Source organism: Catharus ustulatus, chromosome 5 (assembly GCF_009819885.2).
Source record: "Catharus ustulatus isolate bCatUst1 chromosome 5, bCatUst1.pri.v2, whole genome shotgun sequence".
NCBI lineage: Eukaryota > Metazoa > Chordata > Aves > Passeriformes > Turdidae > Catharus > Catharus ustulatus.
The window spans coordinates 2,568,076-2,589,990 of record NC_046225.1 but is presented as its reverse complement, the minus strand read 5'-3'; the positions used below and the strand labels follow the sequence as shown (position 1 = coordinate 2,589,990).

Genomic DNA, 21,915 nt, shown 5'->3' with positions numbered 1-21,915 from the left:
ACCCTGGAAATGTCTTTTTATGCTGTGTCTGGGAGAGCCACACAGAAAAAATACAAAGCTTTCACCTTTAAAGTTTCCTTTTAACTGAGCACAAAGAGGGCTGCATTACCCAAACTTGCTGAAGTATTTCTATTTTTTTTTGTTGCCATAGTATGAGCTAGTACAATATTTACTCACCCAGGAAGAGCTCAGAGCAGCCACCAGGGCTTTTCCAACACCTTTCACAAATACACATCCTATTATTAACTCAAAAGCCCTGCAAGAGCACAGTGCAAGCTAAGGCATTTACTCTTTAATAAATAAAACAAAAAGCTTTAGCCTTTCACTTTCTACCCTGCTCTTAGTTCTACAATTTAGATTGCAGCCCACCTTGTTGTGGGTGGGCTCAGGAACCACCTGTTCCCCTGTCTTCTCCCAGCTGGAGCTGGTGAGATTATCAAAGAGAAATTGCTTGTCCCAGCACCACCATATCCTTCTCTAACCCCTCCATTTCCCCTTTCTGCAATCCCACTAATTGTCACTATAGGGATGGGATCATCCATGGACTTTGGGAGCTGCAATAAAGGATGGAGCCATGCTTGGCCATGTCCTTTGTGTCAGTGCTGGCTGCAGGCCTTCCTTCTCCTAGCAGCCTCCCCCTCTGAGCTCCAGTCCACTTCCTTCCCTGGAAATAAGAATTGCATGTCTGACACCTCCTCACTGCCACAGTCTGCACTTTGTCTTTGACCTTCACCATCATTAAAATGCCTGGAACACTTAAAGCCTGTGATTTCTGGCTCATTTTAGTGTTTTAAAGACAACAATTGGTGTTGGAGTTGCATCTTTCCTGGAAATTCTGAATTAAAAAGTACTGGCACAGCAGGGAGCTGAGCTCAACCACTCGATCTCTGCAGCATATGATTATCCCTGATTTTTGTGCAAGGACAACTGCTCTCAGGTAGAACTACTGGAAATGCCTGGGCCACATCACCAGGCATGGCAGAGTGGTCAGTCCTGAGATAAAACAATCACCATGACACCCTTTTCATAATAATGAGTAAAGTAAGCACAGCCATGGGCAGCCCAGAGGTGTGTGAGCACAGGGAGCCAGAGCAGACAGCCAAGCTTTGGTCACTGCAGCCTGGGTGGCACTTCTGTCACCTCCTAAAGCACTTGAGAGTGGCAGGGAAGAACACAATGGAGTTCAGGAGCTCCCACTTTTGGACGGTCTTAAAGTCTTTAAAAATGAATTTTAAAAGCAGCTGAGAGGCATTACATGAAAACTTTAATAATCTACTTTAAAAAATGGGAGTGCCTGCTCCATTCTGCTTCATCAGAGATGACAGTTCATTCAATATTTTCCTTGTTCAGGTCTCTTGAATCATCCAATTCTTTCTGTAATAATTTGAGTGTTGAGGCACTGCTCAAGTGCCTTGTCAAGACACATCAGACAAAATGTTTCATACTTCTTTTGTTTCAATAGGGTCTGTTCTTTCATTCAGAATTTCAGTACCAACATAGTTAAGAACCACAACTCCCTTGCCTGCAGCAGAACCTGCATTCTTCTCCTTGGCAGCCTGATGGATTGACTGTCTATCCAAGTACCCTCCCTGAATTATAACAGATTTGGGGTTCTGCCATCTGCCAGGTTCCCACTCAAAATTAGGTGGCCTTGCCAGAAAACATTCTGGTGGCTCAAATTTTCTACCTCTTGAATTTATTAAACAATTTTTTCCCTAGCAAGATTTTGCTAAATGTTTGAAAACTGACTTGGTATCCTTCTGTCCCAGAGAACACACTTCATGTTTTAACAAATGTCACAATATATTTTAAAATCTAGAAATGGCAGGTTTTCCAGGTCACAGAGATTTCTAGTGCTCACATCACATCCTGTGCCAAGCACCACTGACTTGTGACACATTCCTCTTCTACACTTGCACTGAGTTCCTGGATTTGTTCTTATTTCTGGAATCCTTTCTCCAAAATCATTCTGAAGTCATAGGTTGTATCAAACTGGAGTGTACTTCCAGGATACACGTGGTACTCTATTTAATTTAGCTAAACTTAGGGAATCCATAGGAGCCAAAACCCACATCTGCTTCATACCAACCCCTCAAGAGACCTGCATTAACCTGAGCTTTAAAACAACTCATATTAGTTAAAAAGGAGCACTAGCAGTTGCTTCCTGCACAGAAAACAACACTCTGAAATATGGAATAGTCTTGTAGAATGGCCAGGCAGTGCAGACTGCAGGAGCAGTCATAATTATTGCCTTAAAAGCACTTGAAGCAGCAATAAACACATTACTAGGAGCCCATCTATAATGCAGCTCCTTCAGGAGCAGCGTTACTTAAGTGACTTTAAATATGCCTTTGTCATCCAAATGGGAGCAGGAGGAACACTTTAGAGCAACAGCTCAGGCCAGCTCTGTTGGCTTTATTCAAATGATGTGCAAGTGGCAGTGCTCAGGAAAGGGGTGGGAACAGGGAGGGATGGACACTCAGGTGAGGAACAGAGACAGCCTCCAGGAGAAAAGGAGAAATTTGAGATTTAAATTATTTACCAATAATTAACTAGGCATTTTCTGTCCACATCTGTGGCACAATGCAGTATAAAATCAAATATTTGACAATGTCTGGTTTCAAATCCTTAGACATATCCATCTAGCCATCCACCTCTATAGCTTTATATACATATCCTCACAGAAATGAAATCTTTTGCTCTTTGTCTTTCTATGAATATGGTCTAAGATCCCTTCAATTACTGGTTTTACTTCCAATGTTTTACACCTCCACCCATGTTCTTTCCATCCAGGCAGGAAAAAAAAGCCAAGTACTAAAGAGCTTTTCATCTCATGGGGAATTCTAATAGAAGAAATTTCTAATGTTAAATACATTAACTTATAACTGAAATAATCACACCCATTTTCTAGATAATATCTTACACAATTTCTCTCCAGAAATGTCAGGAGGAAAACAAAACTATTTTAAAGGATAAGCTCTGAAGAGTTTCCTGCAAACCAATGTTTTAGTTAAAAGACTCTGGATCTTTCTGGGCAGTGTTTTTGTTTGGCAGGGTTTGATTTACTGTGACACACTGCCTGCACTGGAGTGTTGTGATCCCGAGCTGCAGCACTTCCCAGTGATGAGGGCAGCACACAGTAACAAGCTCCTGTGTCTGCAGCTGAGGCTGCCACAGAAGGCACCAGTGAATTCAGCCTGGTGTCCTTCCAGCCTGACAGCTTCTGGGAGAAAATCACCTTCCTCCTTTCAGAGCCCAGACTTCCTTTATTTAGGAAATAAAGCCATGGATTAGGTATTTTTTTCCCTTCAGAAGCACAGATTATCCATGTCCTTTACCAAGCCATGAAAATTTCTCTTAAGTATTTGCAAGCCTTACTCTTTTCTGTGTTTTCAGTCTTTCTGCTAATTACAAGCACTCTCTGAGTCTGCTGTTCACATTTTTCATCCAGACAGCACCCAAACACAAGTGGGATCTGTGGTGTGGTGCACACTCAGCTTCTCTAGCACATGGGATCCCTGCTATTTTTAATACTTCTGATTGGAAAAGGCTGAATCCCTTACCCCAGAGTTTCTTTTTTAATTGATGTAGTCATTTAATTGGCATTTTAGCATTTAGTTTTAAAAAACCACAAATTAAATCTATTAAAAAGAACACCACCTTCCTAATACTTTCTGACCAAGGTATGGAAAAAATTCAAAGAGTTAGAGGTTAGGATTTTAATTTTCCTTCCATCCTACTTGTTTAGCCATTTATCTTTATACTAAATGGGTGGAAAATGCCTCCAAAATGGCAAAGTGACAAGGCAGAGGGAAATGAAGTTGATATTCCTGTTACTTGATCAACCTGGATTGCTCCAGTGAAACAGCTTCCTGTGGCAAAATGTTGATTTATGAAATGCAGAATGTTTCACTGGAATATGATTCAAACAAAATTGTGTTCTGCCAGCTCATCTGCTCTGGCAGACTCAAGGAAAAGGGGGCAGTCTGTAGAATATTAAAAAAAAATTAATTCCAAAGATCATAATTAAATGTAGCTTTAGAATTGCTGATCTTCCAGAAATTAAAAAAAATGCAAGTAATTCACACTTTGCTGAGAGACTTGTTTAATACAAGAATTTCCCAGGAAATGGATATTTCAGGTTTTTACTGCCTCTTCATTTTACGTAAAAGCCAGGATTATTAAAACAGCTTTTACATTACATATTAAATCTAAAATACCAACACTGAAGCAATTCCTAAAAGTTGTCTCAATATTCCACTTGAACTGCCTGGATTGGATCAGACTGAATTAAAGCCATGGGCTTCAGGACCTGTGTGTTTCTCACCCCAAAACATCAGCCCTTCAAGTAAAAATTGCTATAAAAAATGATGGGATTCACAATTTTGACAGGACTCTGTATTTGCCTGCCTTGCCCAAACCTCATGAAATATTGGCTCTTAAAGCTGTCAGGGATTCTTGATAGCACAAGTGCTTTTTTGGTGGAGACCCAATTGTTTTCAGAGGGCAAATCACGTGGGCAGCAGGTTGTAGGTGGGGAAAAGCAGCCTGGTGAAGAGCAGGGAGAGAGGCTCAGGGGATGAGGATCCAAGAGCTTTGTCCATTTTCCAGTAATGTTTAATCCCTGAAGGCTACAAGACTAAAGACCTCCTTTGTAATAATATTTACTGTAGGTTTTTCAACAAATTAGCACAAATGTTTGGAAATTAATTGAATATACATGCAGAAATAAGCAATAATCTACATGAATCTATAATTAATAAAGATTAAATACTCTATATTCATATAATTTAGGATTTCCAGTGTGATCTGCTGAGGCTGTGCTCTGCATGGTTAATAGTAACAATAATAACAATAATAATGCATTACATTAAAAAAATAGCTTCAGCTGCAGAATGTGAATTCTTTAATAAAAAAAGCTCTGCTTGTGTCTTCCTAGTAACATATCCCAAAGTTTATGTGCATCATGAACAAATATGTCTGTAGTATTAGAAAGAGTAATTCCACAGTATTTGTTATTAGGAAAGGGAACACAGTTTCCCATATGCTTTCACTGGTATTTCTGCTCTAACTGGGAACAGGCTGCCAGTACATTATGAGGAAACAAAAGATACCATCCCTGCTCCAAATATTCCAAGGTGAGTGTTAAAGATCAGAGGGAATTTTGGGCAGGAAACCTGTGCCTGGAAAGAGCCCACTGCAGGATGGTTAAAACCAGCCTTCTGCTCCTAAACTGCTCAAACCCAGATGATATTCCACATCCAGAAATATTCTGGATTACAAATTTCACTGGTGGGATAACATGGGGTGTGCTGAACCCCAGCAGAGGAGAAAGGGGCAAAGAAGGGGGAATGCACAGCCCAAAGAAGAGCTTGAGGGATAATCACCCAAGCAAAGCCTGTCACAGCAATTCAGGATTTGTGATTTTTAAACAGCTATTCTCATATAAAATAAAATTATGGCATTACCCTTCAGCTGTGAGAGTAATAGAATCTCTCACTTCAGAAATGAGTGGAAATTTAGTGTAACAACTATAATTAAAAGCTTGATAGTTTGCTGAACATATTTTTCCCAGTTTAATGATCCTGTGTTACATGAATTCATACTTTACACAGCAAGTAGCTACAGTTTTCAAGGGGAATATTTAGAGAGAAAAGTACTGCCTTTAATGATTAAGATCAAAAGAAACTAGATTTAGAAGTTAACTGCTTCAGTAATGCCACCAAAATGCATCTGAACTGCTCTGAAATAGGAATTTGTTTTAAGCAAAAACCAAACCTCCCCCCTAACCTTTCTGTGCTGCTTTCGTTTTTTAAAACAATGCTATGCAAGTGTTCAGTGTGAGATCAGCTCTCTGCCCTGTTCCCAAGTGCTAGAGACCCATTCACCACCAGGGCTCACACCCAGTGTTCTGTAGGTGAGAACAGAGAAAAGCCAAGAGTTTCAACAGTTCTGAGACTAAGAAAGGATCACAAACACTGATTTTTCACTGCATTATTATTGTCATCAGCCATGATCACTCTTGGAAGGCACACTGGGTCTGCTCAGGGAGCTTGGGACCAGCTGCTTGCTGTGGGTGCTTACACAGGGCTAGCTGGAAAAGCCATGTGGAAGGGCTTCCTGCTACCAGAAGTTTCCATCTCAGGAAGTTACCGCAAAAAGATTTCATCATTTTCCACCATTACATTGGGCCACTTGACTTTCTCAAGGGTGCAGGTTGGAGTTTTTTTTGCCAGTCTCAATTCCAGAGTGATCTGAGGAAAAGCAGTACTTCAGTTCTGCTCTGAGTGTAATTTTCCCACTTTTGGGAAAGGTGTGGTGATGCTTTTGAACCTGAAATGTTTCTTGGACTGTTAAAGAGATTTGTTCTCTATTTTACCTGAAATAACCTAGTTTTATGGGAAAAGTAACCTACTGGAACTTCTGAAATTGCTGATTTCAAATGTGCCAGCCTCAGCTGGTGATCTGGATTGATTTTATTGGGCAACATACTGGCCTTTCATGTTTCTATTCAAGAGAATTGAGCAGAAATGTAAGATGGGCATTGCCATTTTAGTTTGGATCTGCCAGCCTCCTCCTCTGGACAGCTCACTATGCTGTCTTCCTGCTGGGAAGGATAATAAAGCAGTGGTAAGCAGGAGGATTTTCTGGGATGGAGGGATTTTAAACCTGTCCTGGAGGACAAGAAAGGTTCTCTGAACCCTCTGCTCTGAACCTGAAGGAGCAGGGGGTGGCAGAAGCATTCTGATCTCTGGTGAAAGAGATGTGGTATAAAGCAAGAACATTTGCCTTGAAATTCCCTTCTCATTCCACAGAAACATCCAATTCTAGTTATCAAAACACCGAAGAGAGCTCCCTGGATAATGGAAGACAGCATCACAAAGAAGGAAGAAAGGTCAGAGAACTTAAGCTCTGCCAGACAAGTATCAAACATCTCAAAAATATTAAAAAGCAACACTTAATCCTAGTGGTTTTTAAAGCACACTCTTATTCATCAAGATTTTACAAACAGAAGGTTTTGCAATAACCTGGAAAAACAGTTCTCTGGACTTCCCTGATTTCTGATTTTTATGGAGAGGGTGGGCAATGGGCAGACTGGCATAGGAAATAAACCCCAAACACATGGAGGCACAAGATAGATCCATCACTGTGCCAACACACCCATTCTGAACCCTGAAGGCCAGACCTCAGTTCAGGATATATCACCTGCTCCAATCTCTCCTTTATGATTGAATGTGTGCTGAAAAAAAACCCCTTGATTCTCCACCACAAAGCATATACATCAGTTAGTTTTGAAGCAGTAAATTTAAAGCAGGAATTTGAGATTGCTGCTAGGTGCTCAGAATTTCGAGATAAATGTACATGATGAGAACTTGAAGGAAGTTTTATTTTTGTGACAAGTTATCCAAGTGAATGATTTCCAAGGGCAGTGGAGGAACAGAAAACCATTCTGATTAAACCTTAGAAGATCCAAGTCCATAAATTAAAGAAGATAAATAAGGTAGCCTCCATTTAGTGTGGCTTTCAATAATTTATAGCAACTGAGTACCCACCTGCAACAGATGGTAGTTTTTTTGTAATTCCTTTTTTTTTTTGCTTAAGGAAGCAAGCCTGAAGCACCAAAACACAAGAAAAAGAAGGAATATACATGCAGTTGTTGGTTTGACTTGTCTTTTATCCTATATTTGTATTGTGCCAAAGAGAGGGAGACTTTGATTCTTTTTTTGGCATGGCCTAAACATGACCTGAGCTAGCTAATGACCAATCTGGGTTTTATGTTGGTGCCATGCAGCACAGTTTCTACAACAGGACCACAAAGGCTCAACATGCATTTTATATTAACACACTATTTTAGACCTTCATGTGCTCCCTGTAAAGCCTTGAAACAGTTTTGCTGTTCAATACTGATTTTAGGGGTTGTTTTTGTGATTGATCAGAGCTGACATGAGGCTCTGTCCCTGCCTTTTGGGCGTCTGTCTTGGTAACTCTGCAGTGGAATTAGAGAGAGACAAACCCACCTGCCTCATGCAGATGTGGATATGGGGAAATAGAGCATTTCTTCTTTATTTCATGGGGCTGTTGTGCTGGCCAGGCTGAGCCAGCCACTGAAATCAGAACAAGCATTCCTGATCATGTTGTTACAGAAACTGGACCAATAATCCTTGATCTCCTGCTGGCAGATTGCCTTCCCCTGATTCCCCTGCCTGAAGAGCCTTTCTTCAAGCCATTTCTTTTGCTGAAAATGCTTAAGCTTCTGAAAAGTCAGAACTGATAAGAAATCATCTCTAAGCCCCTTCACTGCTCTGCTCTAAGTGCCACCAGCTCGTGTCCCTGCTGCATGAACCTGCAGGGAGGGATCCTGCTCAGCCCCAGGCTTGTGCCACAGGCTCCCCACAGCCCAGGGAATCACCACCTGTTCTCAGCCTGGGCATGTGCTGGCTTTTCCCTTTCCAGGACTTGTCAGCAGGTTTGGTTAGTACTCCTAGAAAATCCTTCAGAATCAGGAATGATTGATACTGGAGACCCTCAGTGCTTTCCCTAATAGGCAGTAAATCTTCTCAGCAGGTAAGGGGAACTCAGAGCAGCAATCACTGCTGGCAGGAAAGCACTGCAGCCATTCCCTGCTCCTGCAGCTCCAGCAGCAGCTCCTGGATGCTCCCAGCCAGCCCTAAAGCCTCTGATCTTCCCCACAATGGGGAGCAATTGCCTTAACTCATCTGTGGTTAAAATAAACCTGCTTTTTATCCTTGCTCTTGATTTTCAATTCATACTTTTTGCCCTGTTAGACTGTCCCCTTGCTCTTCATTTGACCTTTTTGCTGCTAGATGCTCTAACAAGGCCAGGAATTCCTTTTTCCAAGAAGAGAGACTGGATAATTGCCATGGATACTTTTATGCATCTGTGCACCCACACTTGTGTGGTTGGTCAAGGTGCCCTCAGGGCCAGGGTATCTGTGTCACACTCAGCATCATCTCTCTTCCAACACTAACTCAAAAGCCACCTCCTGAGTTCTCAGGTATGTTATTCACCACGTAGCCATGGGTGAGTAGTAAATTTGGTGCAGTACTACCCCATTCATCTCCTTCAGCTGAAACTGGCTGTACCTCTGTTAGAACAGATGCAATCCTCTGGATCAAATTAAATGCAGGTAGGCTCCCAAGAGTTTTCTGACTTCAGGACAGAGTTACAAAAGAGCAGCAGAAATAGATCTGATAAACTGGCTAATCCATTCAAGAAGGAAAAATCTTTTCTTTCTGTTTGCAGTAAACATACTAGACAAATACGCGTAAATCATCACCTTTTTCTTGCTTCAAAGAAGCCCACCTATCCTGTCAGACCTCACACAACTCTAGGGAAGTGCTGAACAGACTCAAGTAATAGCTCTACAATAAAAAATAGATCTGCAGCCAGAGCTGGCTGTGTTCAGCCCCAGCTGAGAGCTCCCTGTTAATTATTTATACAGCACTATGGGTTAGCATGGTGCTTCACAGAAATAAATGCACGAGGAAATGCAGTGCCACCCCTCGGGAAGGCAGGGCCAAAGCCCTGCTCACCTCCTGCCTGTGCACTGGGAATGGCACCATTTGTGGGAAGGACTGAGTGAAAAGTGTCTCCAGGTTTATGAGGTTTGGCACAAGGTACAGGGCCAGTGATTTCAAAATCCCATTAAAGATTTGACTAGCTGCAACCCCTAAAGTGCTTTCAAACTCCAGCCAGTAAGTGAATAAAGTCGATTCTTCCTAATTCCTGCACTCTGCAATTATCTTCTACAAGCATAGGAGGTGGGCTGAAATCCTCACCACACAGAAATCATCAACTTGGCTTCACTGGGCTTATAAATTCCTCACCAAGCTGAGTTTTAACAAGTGCAGATACAGCTGAGTTGATTGTCCCCCTTCTGACAGAAATTTATGCTCCAATCTGAAAGCTGAAAATAAGGAACTTGGAATCCCAGTCTTGCAGTGACCCCATCAGTAATGTCAGGCTAGACATCAGTTTTTTACTGACAGCTTTCCTGTCAGAAAATAGCAGTGGCTAGTTATTTCACACCTTCCTTACAATCATTACTATGATTTTAACTGCTTTGTGGTATTCCTATCAATTCCAATTCCACCGGCTTTGAAAATTGCCAAGACCACAGCAGGCTTAGTCAGATTTTTTTATCCTAGCATAGATTTCAGGGAGGCAATCAAAAAATCATATCCTGACAGCAGCTGCTTGCAGTGCAAAGAAACACTGCTGAAAGTATTAGTTGCTTTTTCTTTTTTCCTCCCAAAAAATTTCAGCTGGAAATTTAGAGTAAAACTATTACTTTGTAGTCCTCCAACTTTCCAAAGACCACCAGCAAATTGCTGCACAGAACAGCTTGGGAATGAACCTCAGGGCTATGTAGCTGCACAAGCATTAAGGACAGATGTTAGGGACAAAAATGAACAAATGCATTAAAAGACTTCTTGGTATTAATAATAAGTATGTGCCATAGAAGCCTGGGAAAACTGGCTGGAAGTGAAAAACAATTTTGGTTGGAAGGAATTTCTGGAGGTGATCTAATCTAAGCCCAGCACAAAGCAGAGGTAATGTCAAAGTTACATATGTGCAAATATTTGCACGTATTTTCTATCTACAGTATATATAAATAAAAAGTACTGTGTATATAGCGAGCATATCAATATTTTATACACATATACACGAAGGAGCAGCAGTGGAATCACTATCCAGCACTGGGATCTGCTCCCAAATGAATAATGACTTTGAGTAATGGCAGGTGAGCCCGTTTTTGACAAGATTCTCAGTCATACCTCTGAAGGGGATGGGACAGTGTGACCTTGGCCAGGCACCCCTGGGATGCCAGGCACTGGCACATCCTCCCGTGCCACAATCGCTTCCTCAGACGAGTCTGTGCAAGTAAAATAACTCAGGATGACAGCAAATCACAGCTGCACTGCAAAGCAGGAATATCTAACTTCCCTCCTTCCAGACTGATAGAAGAACTTCCTCACCTGCCCCACTCATTGTGCATCCTCACCAACAGGCTCTGTAATAATTTAGGATGGCATTTCCTTGGGCATGGAATGGGCACCCTGAGTGCCATGGCCACACAGACACAGGGACCTCCAAGATCTGGAGGTTTTGCTGCTTCCCAAAGTTCACATTCACAGCATTGCCTCTGGAAGGTCACAGGTATGAGCAGGAGCCCTAATGAAGCACCAGGCTTTTCTGCTCCACACTGGGGAAAGGTCAGGTCCTACAAATCTTGTGTCCCTCCTGCGCTTTTCCTGATGCTCTCAGTTTCTGGGAGTGTCCCTGAGACACCTCTGAGTGTCAGGAGTTCAGTTCTGCTTTGCAGAAACAATGTTTAGAGGTGTCATAAGATATTCTGACAGCTGCAGTTTTCATGTTAAACAATGTCTATGTTTCAGAGACTCCTTGGATTTTCCTCCAAAACTAGATAAGTTTTCCCTAGCTGATCTCACAGACACTGGTCCTTTCTTTCCCAAGAACCCTTTTTGTCTCTAATGCTGATACCTGCTGTGGGAACAGAATGAGAGGTACATCAAACAATATTGGTTAATAGAATTCTAGAAAAAGGACAAGGATCTGTGCATCAATTCCCAGAACTAATCCTTTTTTGGTTTAACTGAAGTGTCAGGGATCTCTGGTCCCTGTTCTGTGCACTTGCACACACAAACCCACAGCTCATTTACACTTGCCTCTCTACAAACAGCCCCAATATTTGCCTCACTTTCCCCAATAAGAAATATGAGATTGCATTGTCCTCTGGCATCCTCCTCACCCCAAACACCACTACACACACAAGGAAGGGCTCATGCTTCAGCTGCTCTATTGATCCACACAGACCTTTGGGTGAGCAGGAAAGCCTCTTTAATTACTTTGGCTGACTTTCAGGTTTTGTTTTGCCTTAACAGTGTCTTCAGAAATCCAGTACCATGTTTTAGCCTTGTTATCACTTAACTTAGATTTGGAGTTTTGCTCCCCAGAGAGGCACCTTCTACCTCAGCCTGGCCAGCCCATGCTTGGCATCAAAATCAGGACAAGTCATTCATTTGCCTTCTCTAAGGATTTGATAACCTCTACACTTCCCTCAGCCAGAGGTGTTTTGACCTTTAATTAAAAGGAAAATTTGTTGTCTTCCACTCAGAAGGCAGCAAATAATGAACTCATTAAAATGAGGTTACTGTTCAGGCCTTAGAGCAATAAGAGCCAAAGTCTCATTAGCAGCTAACAATCCAGAACATAGCACATAAATAAACCTAATATGGCAGAGCAAAATGCCTTGGTGCATTAAATTTGAGCAGAATCAAATGTTTACAGTCAATGATGTCTGGGGCATGAAGTTTTAATGTACTTAATGAAGGAAAGCAAATTACTTCCTATTAGGCATGAAATGTTCCTGCAGAAATTGCCCCAAAAAGTTTATTATGTAAATGAAGGATAGAGTTATAATTAACAAGGACATAGCAGGAAAATATCAACTTCTTCCTAATAGATGCACCAATTATGAAGAATAAGGCAACTTCAAATCTACAAAAGGTAATTATATGGATTAATGTAAAAGGTTGCTGAATGCAATATAATGAAGAAACTGTATCTAGTGGGTGTCAGAGAGAGGCTTCACTGACAAAGCAAAGAATCAATTAATAAATATAAATCCATGAGATTTGAGAGATTCCAGGCAATTAGGGTTTGTATTTGAAAGAATAGCTTAGATCACCTTAAAAGAAGGCCCTGTCTTTGCTTAGTGGCACAGAGATGTGCCTGTTTATCCATGCACAGTGTGCTCCATGGCTCTTTCCTTGCAAAGTGATCATTATTAAGCATGATCTATTTAACTGTCCAAAAATAACCACCTGTGGGTTCAGCAGGAATGCTGGTTGCATTTCTACAGGCATGCAGTGGGGACAGGGATGGGATGGGAACCACTGAGCCCCCAGGGGAGGGGGATACCTGTGGAGCCAGGGACAGCAGGCAGGAGCTGGCAGAGCTGTGTGGCACCTGGCCTTGGAAAGGGAACAGCTTTCCAGCTGTTAAAATTCAATAGCCCTTCTCCATCCTGCTGAGTCTCCAGAATGAAATAAAATGAATACCTTCTGCCTCACATGGAGCCTGTGCAAATCCCAGGAAGGTTTCTGGCACTTGCTGTCAGGGATGTGCAGCCTCTCCATCCTTTCATTATAGATAGGGAAGGCAGACCCTAATCACCTAAAAAGTTTTTCCATATTAAGGGGGTGGAGATATTACTGCCCTTCCCCCAAGAGTGACAAAATAAATTTGGACTGGCTTAGCTGACAAGATTTTCTTGGCATTAAAAAGAGGGGAGGTCAAGACAACAAAATTTAGCTGCATATTATATAAATTAATATGCATATATGGAAATTGAAAAGGCAAAAAAAAAGTCTTTAGGACCAAGGCAAATCCGGTTTGAGTGACAGATCTGCCCTTTAGACAGAGGAAAATGGTCGACACACTGCAGGCTGCAGGATTTACATCTTAATCCTCACTCTGTGTTTTTAATGAGACCTCCCTGGGCTGGAGGGCTCCTGCCTATCCCTGTCATCTTCCTGAGATGTGAGGGGAGAGAGGAGCCCAGGTGATGAAATGATGTTTGTTCCGTGCCCCTGCTCGTACTCTATGTTAAGCGATGATAATTTCTCAAGATGTTCTTCCCTCAAAGGAAAATTAAATTGATTTTGTTCAGCCCATCAGTCTTTCTCAACATATCTAAAATGCTCTAGATAGCTTGGAAAATTATGTTCTAAAATATAATGACTCAGATTCTATGCCTCTGACTTTAATGGTGTCAATTTAGTGCCAGTTTTTACCAGCTGGGGATTTTCCTCAATGTCTCAGCTAACAGTGGTGTTCATCTCTGAGGTTTTACATTTTAGTGAACATTTACTTGTTATATATTATGTAAATATAGTCCCACATGAGAAATTTTCCCAGGATTGAAATCATCAACTTACTAAATGTCTGGCAAGATAGGCTGGAAACCATACAGCTACCTTAATATTTAATGCTAAGGCACAAGATTTACTGTCATAAGATAACTTTATTTCCTTTAGCAAGGAGAGGAATTTGCTTGGTGACTGTTGTAGCTGATAAACACTATCTCTGTTTTACATCTTCCTTGCCATCCAATGTATGCTTCTATTTAAAAAAAAAAAAAAAAAAGGAAAAAGGCAAATGCACCCTGCCTGGAAGTCTCTTGTATTACACTCACCAAAAAAACTATTTTCCTGCAAAGTTAAGTGAAATTATGACCATACAGAACGGTAATTTTTAAAAATTAAGGACACTATTAGCTGGGCTGGGGGGTGTGTGTAAACCACTGCAATCACTTTATCTTTGAACTCTGCAAAAACATGAAGGTCTAATCAATAGAAGTGTTATTAATAGATAATAGGAAAAGTTCTCAAGAGCCACATAATGCAGACGTGGAAAATTGATGAAAACAGAGTTTCTAACCTATTCAGCATTGGCAAGGCCAAGAGGGAGATAAATGCACTCCCATCTCACATGCAGCACACCCAAATTCCATGGGCTGGGGATCCAAAGCAGATCTGTGCACAAGGCTAACAACCAGCAGTAAACAAAGTAAAGCTCACACAGGCTTAACCAACTTTTCCCTTTCCCTAGTAGCTGGAAATATGTCCAAAAGAAAAACTGGACAAGTGGCCAAGACTATTTATTTCTTCTATAAACAGTACTCTTTGCTTCCATTTCATTTACAGTGGGCTTATCTTGGCTTGGGGATAAATAATTAATTAATTCAGTATTAATTAAATTTAAAATTAATTTATGACATGGACATTGCTTCTGGCATAGGTCAAACCTGAGGCTTTGCTCATTCACACTTAAGCCTGAATTTGCTGTTCAGACCCAGCCCAAACTGCTCCTGCAGGTAAGTCAATCCCAATGCCTTCCTGCCTAGATGATGAGCAGCATTCCTAATTTCATTTTAGGTTTTAAGCACGTTTTCTCAAGCTTCACTGATAACTCAGAGCATGGGTGACCCAGTGATCCAGTATATTGCTCCTCTGAGTGGCTGGATCAGAGTCCTGCCACAGATCACTGCTCCTATGGATAATATCCTGGGCAAGGCACAGAACCATCACCTCCCTGGATACTGAGGCACTCTCACTGCCTTTAATCCATCAAACTCTCACAGAACTAATTGAGCTCTCTGTAACAGCCTTACAAAAGAAGATGAGCCCAAAATAATATTAACTTTTCTAAATCCATGTTCATTTCTTATTTGTTTCAGGCTTTACTAGAGACTCAAAATTTACTGCGCACTCAGGTTGCAAATTTTACCTTCAACCTTGGATTTTCAGGAAAATTTTACCACACAGGTAAGAAGGAATTTTGTGCTCTCAGGTAGCTGCAGTTAAATAGATGACAGAATTTAAAATATAGATTTAAAAATTCCCTTTCTAAATAAGCCAGTGACTCATAGGGAAATAAATGCTCCACCATTTCAGTGTCTATTCAGTGTCCAAAGAGGTAAAGACTCACTCTGGTTGAGCTGCTCAGGTACACCAGGATGCCCTTGGTGTTTTCCTGAAAGATGTATGGTGGTAAATCTTAGTGTTATAAAGGAGGCAAAGTAGTTGCAGGGATCTCTCTAATTCCACAGCAGACAGGCCAGCACAGAAGACAGAGTAAGGTATTTCTGGTGTGATAGGTATGATAAAATATAAAAGATTGGGAAAATCATGTCTCAGAACCTCTGAGGAGGCTGAAGCCTTTCAATGGGATGCACCAGATTTTGTCATACCTGTGAAGGTAATCTATCTCAGTGGTCTGCAAATGAGGAGGGATGATAAAAAGAAAATATGATGAAAAGACATCTGTATTGAAACCCTGCCCTTTCCACACTCAGTGCAGTAAAAGCTGCACACTTGCACTGTGCTTCTGTGGAAAATGAGGCACTTCAACACCTCCTCATCCTTGTGATTCCTTTCTCATTTTTGCTCCATTTCTGCACAGCACAATACCCCCTTTTTAAAAATTTGCCTTCCCCTTTGCTGCTCCTCCACTCAGGCTTCCCTCTGGTGGCAACGAGCTATGCTGCTCCCTAGTAAGACCCTGCAAGGGAGAACCTCCTGTCCTTCTTTCCAAACCCCATAACCCTTCCCACCTCTGGAGACCAGCTCCAAACTCTTCAGCTGTCAGCCCATTCAGCCCCACTCACTGAGTGATGTCAGGAAAACTTCATCTGGAGCATGGGAGAAAGCAGCAAGAGGATGGATGGGAGGGTGAGTTTAAAAGCTGGGAATGGTGCAGTCCCTGCTTTCCTAGACCATGAGGCAGCTGTGGAGTAAGGCAAATCACCCTGGGAGAAGGGAGATGGGGAAGCCTCTGAAGGATGAGTAGAGAAAAGGCAAAATCCTGTATTTGTATCATTGCCACTAAGTCCAGGCTGTTTTCCCGTTGTGCAAGCACTTAATGCTGAGCAACTGCTGCCCAGGAAACCTTATGGACTAAAGATACAGCCTGGAGAGCCTGGGAAAAAGGAGAGGCAGACAGAGATGGAATTACTTGCCTGGAGTCATCTAACAGGGCAGTGGCAGACCTGTGGTCAAGAGCAACTCTGGAGACAGAACTCCAGTGTTCTCCTCACTTCATGCTGACCTGTCTGTGCAGCTGCTCCTTCTGGAGATGAACTGGACACATGCACAATGCAGCAAAACAAACAAAAGCAGCCCGGGGCTCTGAGCTGCTCTAAAGCAGGCTGCTCTCCAGAGCAGAGCTGGTGTCAATCACTCATGTCCATGGAGGGGAGGAGATGGGGAAAGAGATGGTTTTATGTTAATATTATGACACAGTGGGCAGTGGTTGGTAGAGAATGTGCAGCCTTTGTGAAAACCCCACTCCCTGACCTGCCACTATTTTTCCTTCCTTCATCCCAAGATCCTCTGTGCTGTCACAGGTTTTCTGATACAATGCTGGCCAAGTTCAGAGTTGCTACTACTGCAGAGAGAAAGAAAAGAGGAGGGTGTGCATGTGTGCCCACCTTCCTAAGGCTCTCCAGGCTCCCCAGAATAGCACAGAACTGCTTCCCCAGTTAAAGCACATCCTTGGCTCCAGTAAGGGCCTGGATGCAGCTGGGTTTTCAACAGAGCACTTCATTTACAGGGTGGGGATGGCCCTTGGTCATCTCAGCTTACTGCAAAGGTTTCAGTATTCTCCACACAATATACACTTCATTGACTCATTATAAATAAAGCATGGAAAGGTGTTCTTTACTTACTGTCCATGTGGCTGGCTGACCCACAGAGGCTTTTACTATCAGCTGTTCACTGTGTTCTATCAGTGCTCCACAGCTGCCATGCCTTACTGACTTCCTCATGTGGCATTGTGCTCTCCTTTCCAAAACTTGGATCATTTTAAAACTAGGAGAGGGAGAGGAGTGTGGGGATGTGTCAACACATAAAAAAACCAAACTGTTAGACATTTTCATGGAAAGATGCTGCTGACAAATCAGATATTGCAATGCATCAGGCCACATCAGCTGGTAAACTCTGCACTGCATTAACACCATTAACAAAAAGAAAGAGCAGACCCTGCTGGTTGTACAGCTTTAACAAACACTTCCCACTTGTTCCTGCTGCAGCAATTGCAATTAAGACATTCTCAGGATTTGCCTTTAAGATGTACAAGGTTATTTGTAGCAGTTTCCAACTCTGCAACAGTTTTGAACTCCAGAGACCTCTAAGTACAGTTGTAGTTTTAAAATATGGGGTTAAATATTATGCACAAACTTTGAATTATTACCCGTGTAAAGTGCTCTCAAAGCTGACACATGCTCATCCTGGTCATAGGTTTTATGCATTTTTCAAATTTCACATTTAGATGAAGAAAGTAACAGAAAGGATGTTGATTGTACAAGAAATTAAAACTTCAAGATCCCTTGTTTAGCCTCCAATACTCGAACAGAAATATTTAAACAATATAAGCACCCACAAAATGCTCCAGTCACAGTTTGCATGAGATTTTTTGGCAATAACACTACCTAAGAATTCATAAAATAAAACTACATTTCTTTTCTAAGGTTTGCAAGAAAATTTAGCCTCATAAGCAATGCCACCACCTGAGGTTAAACTTCCAACCTTTCTGCCTCACCTCTGGCATTACAGGATGGGGTTATTCCTCTTTAAAATGGAAAGCATTATGTTTCATCTTGGTTTTTGTTACAGTAAAAGAAGTGCAACATTTTATTAGGTGCATGTCTAAATTTACAAAGGAATTAATGGGGAAAAGCAGGATTTATTTCAAGAACCACACTTTACTTCATAAGTTAATAAGGAACTAAATTATACTTTGATCTAAATCAACCATGATTGTAGATCTTTATGTATTTCAAATAGCCACTTCTAACTTTGCCTTATCAAAGAGATCCTCAGCTGCCTCACAAACACCATTTTCTCCCTGCTCTGTCCCATTTTGAAAGTCTGTGTTAAGTTTCTTCCCTTGCCCATGCCTGAGTGACTGCAGGTGAAGCACATAGCCCAAAACCAAGCCAGCAGTCCCTCCAAAAATGCAGGGCACAGAGGGAGCAGCCATCAGGCCTTTCTTTTCAGTATGCAATTCCTTAGTAAACAAGTTTGTTTTGTTTTTCCAGCAGCGCTCCCATCAGCAGGAGCAGCTTCCTTAGAACTTGCAGAGTGCTGCAAAGAGGGGAGCAAAGGGATTCAGTGACTCTGGGAGAAAGTTTCAAAGTACTGCTCTCCTTGTGTAGTGGCATTCTTCAAAAACCAGTGCAGAAATGAAAAATAAAAGCCAAGAGCTGAAGTGCAGGCACTGAACAGGCATCTCTGGATGTTCCTGCCAAGTAAACAGTGACATCCGTGGAGCATTTGCTTCCAATGAGCTTTGCAAAACATTAAAGGGCCTGCAAGAAGACAGGATTTCAATGTTTACATCAGGAGACTGATTTTGGCAATTATTTCCTAGACTGAAGCAAAATAAAAGCCTTCAAATGGCAAAGGACACGAAGGAAATCTGCTAAAAAACAAATATTGTTGGGTAGTTTGAGGGTGAAGCTAGTGCAATGCCACTGTGCCTTTCCAGGCTGGAAAAGCAGGGCAGACGTGTCTGCAGATGGTGGGAGCAGCATTGTGTCCTTTCTCAAATGCAAGTTTTCTTTGTCACAGCCACACATCCTCCCTTCTGCCTGCAGCAGATACTCTTCACTAACACAGGAGGTGTTATTGGGTTTACTTCCAGATTAAATCTGGCCAAAATTGAATACTGAACCCTAAGAAATATTTGGAAGCCCTTTGCCATTACAGCTTCATGCTTTCCACCTAATTGTATTTTCAAACTGTTTCACACTTCACCAGAATTTATCAGATTTCAATTAACCAAGGCCAATAAAGCAGCAGTTACAAGGAGGAGAGAGGGGAAGCATTGATAAGATTCCTTTTTTACCCATATGTTGCCTTTATGGAGAGTATTTTGTATTAAACAGTGACATTATTATCAGGACAAAATGGAAAATAAGTGATATATACAGAACCTTTTCTTCAATACTGATTGAACATCATCATTTGTCCAGCTTTCAAAAGACCTGGAAAACAGCATCAATGTTCCTGACACTGTTTTGTCACGTTAGATCCAAGCTGCTGGGTTATGGCAATGAAAAGATAGTGTGGCATTAAAATAAACAAATAGAGAAAATGGGAAGGGGTGGTTTTTAACATCAGATATGTTTAAAAAAAGTCCTATTGTTTCTATTTAATATTCCCATTGTTTATAGACATGATAGTAACACAGTGAGACAGGCCAAGGACACCAGTGTTTTTGGCAAACTCTTCTGTGTTTAAAAAACAATTATGGGCCTTTTTTTCTTTTCTAGTATCTTTTTTCTCCCTTTCTTCCCTCTGCAGGGACTGAGGAGGAGGATGAGGGTGATGATCTGCTGCTGAGATCTGTGGATGAGTTCTGGTGGTTTCCCCACATGTGGAGTCACATGCAGCCACACCTCTTCCACAATGAGTCCTCACTGGTGGAGCAGATGATCCACAACAAGGAGTTTGCAATAGTGAGTAAGGGTTCCCAAGGGATTTACTAGGATGCCTTCACTGCCATGGTCATGCTTCCCACACTGGTTTTGTGCTTGTCTTTGCAATACCTATTTATTTCCTCAGGCCTGCAAACAGAGGCAGTGACGTTAGAAACTCATCCCAAACCCAGCCTGTTTGTGACTCTGACTGAATTTTGTCCTAGCCTTTCCCTCTGACACAGGCTCTCTGCAGAGGGAGCAGCCCTGCCCCAAGTATCCTGGCAGGACCATGGGGATCAGAATCGGTGAAAACACAGCAGACAGCAGCTGGCCTTCTAAGCTTCAGGCAGAGTTTGTACTCAGGTTATCAGCTTCCTAAAGGCTGCTGCAGACATCCTCAGTAAGGCAGGGAGGAAGTTTTAGTGAACCCTAAACCTGGTGTATGGTCTGGGAGAAATCTTAGTGCTGACAGAGTCAACAAGTGAAGCTGCTGGATTTCACTGTGCCTTTTTTAAATGACCTGCTTGGAAAATGTTCTTTATATAGCTAACCTCTTGCTAGTATTGACAGATAGAGGTGCTTCCTTTTCCCTCACTTGTGCTCTGAACTTCACAAGCCATCCTCCCCCCTTGCCCAGACCTCACAGTGCTGGTACTATTTACAGCCTTTCCAGGAGAATTCTGCTGGCTTATTGCACATGACAAAGAGAACCTGCAATCTAGAAGTGCTGGCTTTGGAACAGACACTGTGTGGTGTTTGGTGAGGCACAGAAATGCCAAGCAACCAGAGCTGCTCACAGGAGCAGAGGGGCACAGTGGGGCTTCCTCAGCTGCTTTGGGAACAGCAATCCCAGCCCTTCCCAGCTCCCAAAGGCCAAGCCCCCTCCTCCCATCCCTCACACCAGCCAAGGCACATCAGGAAAAAGGCAAATGCCTGAACAAGCAGTTGGAAGCAATTTATTCCCTTGTTCATGGAAGTATTTTCCAAACAACCTTTAAAGAAAATTAATTAAAAATGGCTTAACTGTTTACTGGTTATGCCAGACTTCCCCCTTTCCCATCTCCTGCTTGGCAGGATGACTTCTTTTCCTTTGTACAGTTCTGCTTCCCTGTCAGCCTCATTCCTGGCACAGCCTGTTCCTGCCTTTTGTGCAGCCTGGCCCAGAGACCCAAACAGAGCTGAGATTTTAAATGCACGAGTAATTTTTTAAACAATCCATCTCTCAAAAATACACAGTCCCTTCATCTTTAAACCTATGGGGAAATTCTCCAAGTATTTTCAGGAAGCATGAAGTCATCCAGGTCAAGCCACCTTTGGGAGTAAAATCTATAGCATAGGCTGAAAACAGAGCTGGTAATGGAATCTGTTTGTAACTCCAGAAAGATAAAGCCTGTGTCCTGAAGGGTAGAGACTCCTTAGGGTGCCTATAAATAAGGAGCTGATGTCAGTGAAAAGCTGCTGTTATTACACTTTTATTTCCTGCTAACATTTGGACAGGGGTTGTATCAACCCCTTGACCTTGAATCTATATGAGCTGTACGATTTACTTATGAGAACATTTCTTTTCAAAAGGCTTCCTCTGAAATTCTCTCTTGTGGGAGAAATTTATCTTTCCGATATGACAGCCTTCCTGATAGCTATCACAGAGGTCCCAGCCATGACTTCAGACTGGGTTTGATTCCTCCCTGGCTCTCTCATCCTCAGCAGCATGTCTTATTTGAGAAAGCAACTCCCTGTTCTGCAGCTGTTCTCTAAGCCCTCCAAGTTAAACAAACCTCTTTGCGTTATTCTTTGATTTCACAATGTGGATCCAAATTTAAATTAGACATCTGGAACAGTACATAGAAAATTTGCTTGATGTTATATGTGTTTTGGTTGTTGTCCAC

General features: G+C 42.0%; 1 protein-coding gene across 1 annotated transcript in view; it reads left to right on the top strand.

The window, feature by feature from the left end:
- The window catches only part of LOC116996644 (bifunctional heparan sulfate N-deacetylase/N-sulfotransferase 4), a 67,090-nt gene that overhangs the window by 17,732 nt on the left and 27,443 nt on the right, over positions 1-21,915 (top strand). The window contains exons 3-4 of the mRNA XM_033060518.2: positions 15,287-15,374; positions 19,914-20,068. Of these exons, the coding sequence (XP_032916409.1) occupies positions 15,287-15,374; positions 19,914-20,068 (243 nt within the window). The remainder of the gene's footprint in view (positions 1-15,286; positions 15,375-19,913; positions 20,069-21,915) is intronic.